Source organism: Nuphar pumila, chromosome 15, assembly GCF_984573655.1.
Source record: "Nuphar pumila chromosome 15, dmNupPumi1.hap1.1, whole genome shotgun sequence".
Lineage (NCBI taxonomy): Eukaryota > Viridiplantae > Streptophyta > Magnoliopsida > Nymphaeales > Nymphaeaceae > Nuphar > Nuphar pumila.
This window is the reverse complement of record NC_143263.1, coordinates 90,523,702-90,528,718: the sequence shown is the minus strand read 5'-3', so window position 1 is coordinate 90,528,718 and position 5,017 is coordinate 90,523,702. Positions and strand designations below refer to the sequence as shown.

The following is a 5,017-nucleotide window of genomic DNA, read 5'->3' as shown; positions in this document are numbered from 1 at the left end:
AATTTGGGTCTTCTTCTTTCTTATTTATGGTGGGTCAGGCTCTGCCTTTTCAACATTGTGGGCTAAGGAATTGCACAAGGAGCTCAGGGAAAAGGAGAAGAAAAAAGGAAGGAGAAGAAAAGAAGGTAAGAAATAGAAAGGACCCATTTTTGGTCAGTCCTGAAGACAAGGATCTTCGGTACAAATCTCACGCCTATTTCCATTTTTGGTGGTTCTTTGCTACCTTATTACAGTCATTAGATCCAAGTATTCTTGAGAAACAAGACCAACATCTCTCTCTCTCTCTCTCTCTCAAACTCCATATTTGAAAAAGAAAAAGAAAAGCTTTAGCCTTTGGTGTTGTGGTATGATTTTTATGCTGTTGACATATTCTCAGTTTTTTATTCCTTTAGGACGGAAAAGAATGCTCGAGCCATCACCAATGTTCTGATTTGATGGGCCTTTATTTTTCCTTCACTAAAAAAGGATGAATGGGTTCTGTTTTTTAAATGTTCTGGTTTAGTGGGCAAAAAGAAAAGATGGGTGTTTCTTGTTCTTGAATATTTAGCTATAGTTGCTCTCTTTTTTTTTATAGGACTCTGGGTAGCTAGATCAGATTGGTGGTGTTTTGGTTTTTGAGTTTTTTTTTCCGCCTGTATTGTGCAGGACAACGTTTTGATCCTGAAGTGTGATATTATTGATGGTGAGGGCAAGCTGCATTTTTCAATTATATGCTTATTTTTTTGTTGGTCTATAGCAGTTTTCTGTGAAATAGAGAAAAAAACTGCATACTTGAAAAGGAAAAAAAAAAGTGCATTTCCCGTTCACTAGCACTAAGTTCAACTATTGAATTCAGAGGCCATTTTTTATGGGATTTTGGGTTTTGTTCATTGTCTGGATTAATGGTTTTTAAGATTGATTTTCTTTTCTCTTCTATGATCAGGGAGATGTGCAGAATTTCTTTCCTGAAACCGTGCAGGATGTTCTCCCAACGGAATTCAACTCCGAATTCAGAGGCTGCCAGACCACCACGGCAGTCGGGGACAAATTGGTGAGCGAATCTGATCATATATTTTGTGCCATCTTCTTCCTGATTCATCAAGTGGATCGTGTTGGTCTTCAGTGCTTGTTTCCCAGCTAAGTTTCTTCTGCATCTTTGTTGAATTTCTCAGTATGTTGTCGGAGGGTCTGATGGTGGGAGTTTGTCATGTGGTGTACGGATTTTTGACAAGTCGATCGGGAAGTGGTGAGCCTGTAGAAAGTTTTAAACTCTTAGATTCAAACTCACTGCCCTGGAATTGAAATTACTGATGCTTGTCCATGGTGGTGTAGGGTGACTCCAACTGTATTGGGAACAAAGCCAGAACATTCAAAAGGCCATTATGCTGTGCTTTTGAACAAAGAGAAGATATTGGTCTTGATGCAAGACTCTCCAACAGATGATTTCACTTGGTTTCTTGAGGTCTGAATTTGATTTATTTGCTCTTTTCTTTTCTCCCTCACTCTTTTTTTTTTATCTTGCAGCCTAGTCGTGCCTAGAAAGATGATTCACTTGATCTTCGTAGGCTTTCTTTGATGAGCCTTTTCTGGAAGATATGCCATTTACCTATTGACTGATAGATTGTTATTTCTGCAAATATACAGAGTTTTTTTTTTGTTCTGTTGTATTGACAAGGGAAGAACTATATTCTTCACAATAAGATGTGATGAACAAATTTGTAGCAAGTGATATTGTCTCGCATAATATGACTCACCAAAAAACCTTGTCTACTATGCCTGGGAAATATCTTTCATGAATTACATGTGACATGGCCATGAATCCTGATCCTTTGAATTCTTCATGCAGCAATTCAATGCTATAATAGATCCCATATTATGAATCAAATCTTGAGAAGCAAGAGACCCTACTGTTTCGAGAAAATCACCGGTTTGGTGTTTAAATTTTTGTTGTTTCTGCTGCATCCAAATTTATAATGGTTTAGCTGGGTCTTGGATATTTGGCAAACTAGTTGATCTGACATTCTTTTCATTCCTTGGACACTGAATTTACTGTTCTTGGGAAACGTATCATGAATTTATTGTTGTCAAGGGGTATAACTTTGCTAAATCAGTTAGATCTACTTTCCATGTTCCTGCTTGTTTTTATGAAACATTGTGTATATTCATGATTGCAAGATTTTATGTAATCAACAATCAACTATCAACTGACTTTTCTTTAAAGCAAAGAATGCCATCCAACAGCTGAAGACTAGGGGTTGTTGGATTTCTAAAAATTCTCTTTCAATAGTTTGCTTTGTGAAGGCGTCTGTCACTAAATCTTGACTTATGCATCTCTTCTCTTACATGGTTTTTTGCTAATCCTCTGTCGACTACCAAAATGGTCAGTAGCAAGCACGAATTATCAGTAGTACTTGCTTAGTGAAGCCAATTATGTAAATTTAGTTGTATTTTCAGTTATTTTTCTTTTACTAAAGTTGAAACATTCATATTGATATTGTCTTTTGTCTGAGAATTAATAGGTGGACACCCCTTCTATTAAGGAGCAAAGGAAAAGATTAGAAACTGAGGTGGTTGCCTGGAGTAAAGGGGTCGGAGCTGATTGCCCAAGGCCAATAGTGATCAGTGGTCCTTCTGGAGTAGGGAAGGGAACCTTGATCTCTAAACTTATGAAGGAATTCCCATCCACATTTGGGTTTTCTGTAAGCCATACTACTCGATCTCCAAGAGTTGAGGAGAAGGATGGAGTTCATTATCACTTCACAGAGCGAGATAAGATGGAGAATGATATAAAAGAAGGAAAGTTTCTTGAATCAGCTTCTGTGCATGGGAATCTCTATGGTACAAGTATTGTTGCCGTGGAGGCAGTAGCAGATGCTGGAAAGGTATGCATACAAGTTGTTCCTTTGTGAGCAATCCCTCTCCTTTAAACCATGAAGTTTCAGTTTACACTGGGCATCTTTGGTTGTGTTGTAGAGGTGCATTCTTGACATCGATGTTCAAGGAGCAAAATCTGTTAAGATGAGTTCCCTTGAAGCAATATTTGTCTTTATCTGCCCCCCAAGCTTTGAAGAGCTTGAGAAGCGTCTTCGTGAAAGGTAGTTTTGAATATCTAAACCTCTAAGCTTAGTCCAATTATTTATCTTCATCAAACTGAATGCAATTGTGCTGATTATAAACAGAGGAACTGAAACAGAGGAACAAATCCAGAAGCGTCTTAGAAATGCAAAAGCAGAGCTTGAGCAGGGTAGATCCTCCGGTGTCTTTGAACATATATTGGTCAATGATGATCTTGAAAGCTGCTACGAAAATCTCAATGTACCCAATCCATCTATTCTGAGTTACACTTTCATTTGATTTACATAGGTATCAAGATTCAGTACTGACCATGTAGACTTTGATGTGTAGAAAATCTTGGGCCTCAACCATGGATTTGGTGAATTAAATCAACCAAGTAAGTACATGAAATTAGTCAGCTAATGTGTCTCAATCATTTTAGAGTTAAGATAGATAAAAACCAAAGCCAGTTGTTTAAAATTAATGGAGTCTGGATGAAGGACTCAAACTGAATTGTACTTAAATCTGCATTCATTGCTTCATGTACATTGGTTAAGCATCTTAGTCACCTCATCCAAGAGGCAAAACAATTGTGCCACCTCTTAGTATGAAGCTATCGCTCATTTTAAGTGAGACTTACGCTTTACAAGTGACCTTGCCATGCAGCAATGAAGAACATTGAGCTACCTGTTGGTTATTCTGTATTGCAATTGGAACAGAAGGTTTTGATATATGGTGGAACAACTGAATCAGGAAAACCATCAAATGGCTTGTAAGTATATACCTTTCATGCAGATTCTCTTGGTTACAACAAGAGACCTGATGTACTCATTTCTGGGCTTGCATTACATTGTAAGAGGGCCCTGATATACTCATTATGGGGTTGCATTATATTGTCTTGGCAGATATATCCTTGATCTATCAACACTAAAAGGTGGTGCCCCGGGCCGGACAAGGGGGTTGAAACTGTATGAAGTTGGCCCACTTGCAGAGGTTCAGAATGGGAACAAGCATCGTGATGGTTCTGCATACTAATGGAGGGCCAATGATATGGCATCGTACTAACTTGAACAAAAATTTTGGATTCACACAAGGGGATGATGATTTCTGGGTCATTCAAATTTAAGCTTAATATGATATCTTGTCTGTGCCCTTTAGTTTGATCAATAGTTGCTAGTGTTTTGTGAAGCAATACGGGAAGTCGAAGCGGGGAAGCATGGTTCCTCAGGATGAACTAAAGCTTGTGTGGAAGAGTAACTGAAATAAGGAATTACAACACAAAGTATAGATCAGGGTTGCAGGAGAAAACAGAATGTTTTATGCATGGGAAGCATGCATCTGGGGAGGCAGGTTTCTTGGAAGTGACTTTCTGTGAGCCGCTAGGGGAGCCTCTGGTTTTCTTGTGGTGGTTAGAATGAGAAGCTCAATTTTCATTCTTTTATTTGTTTTCACGTGGCCTGTAACAAGGGCCGTTTGTCTTTATACGTAAAAGCAGATGAAACACAGAAAATGCAAGCGTTGTTACTTTTCTGGTCTGATATCTGGTGCATGCCATGGCAGGAATAGAGTGATTGGATTTAGTGTTGGTAAAATCTCTCGAAAACAAGTGCTTCAGGTTTGCAATGACTCTGATATGTACTGGCTAGAGGTTAGGTGGAAAAATATGGACAAAGTGCAGTGTCATTTGCATGTTTTGATTTAGGCCTTTTGGTAGAAAATGTTTAGCAGTAGATGGACAAACAATAAAAAGGTGCAGGTCATTTTGCATATTTTGATTTAGGTGTTTTGGTAAAAAAAAAATGTTTAGCAGTTGATACAGCATAAATGGACACATGATAAGAAACTTGGCACTCATGACCAACAGTAAAAAAAAATTCTTGCCGCAAGGTCCAAGCTGGGTGTACTCCCTGATGGGCAAGGGGACCTCAAGGGTTTTTAACCAACTGGAGGCCAGCCAATGTGCGGTGGGTGATTTGGGGAGGGT

The 5,017-nt window shown here is 38.6% G+C and overlaps 1 protein-coding gene across 2 annotated transcripts; it reads left to right on the top strand.

Annotated features, from left to right (window-relative positions):
• Positions 1-4,625, top strand: LOC149815971 (guanylate kinase 1-like). 2 transcript variants are annotated; one of them, XM_089988430.1, is made up of 10 exons: positions 1-125; positions 923-1,030; positions 1,152-1,225; positions 1,312-1,441; positions 2,499-2,861; positions 2,953-3,074; positions 3,159-3,294; positions 3,385-3,430; positions 3,700-3,805; positions 3,939-4,625. In XM_089988430.1, the coding sequence occupies exons 1-10, from the start codon at positions 27-29 to the stop codon at positions 4,066-4,068; spliced, it is 1,314 nt and encodes a 437-aa protein (XP_089844556.1). In that variant the 5' UTR covers positions 1-26; the 3' UTR covers positions 4,069-4,625. The 2 variants fall into 2 exon arrangements, with proteins under 2 accessions (XP_089844556.1, XP_089844557.1); XM_089988431.1 differs by lacking the exon at positions 1-125 and adding an exon at positions 451-682.
• The last annotated feature ends 392 nt before the right edge of the window (positions 4,626-5,017 follow it).

What these genes read in the sequence shown, in the direction of transcription:
- LOC149815971 (XM_089988430.1), top strand. Translation starts at nt 27, where the DNA reads ATGGTGGGTCAGGCTCTGCCTTTTCAACATTGTGGGCTAAGGAATTGC. An exon ending in CGGCAGTCGGGGACAAATTG is followed by an intron (nt 1,031 to 1,151) that starts GTGAGCGAATCT and finishes TGAATTTCTCAG; the next exon opens with TATGTTGTCGGAGGGTCTGA. An exon ending in TGGTGAATTAAATCAACCAA is followed by an intron (nt 3,431 to 3,699) that starts GTAAGTACATGA and finishes CTTGCCATGCAG; the next exon opens with CAATGAAGAACATTGAGCTA.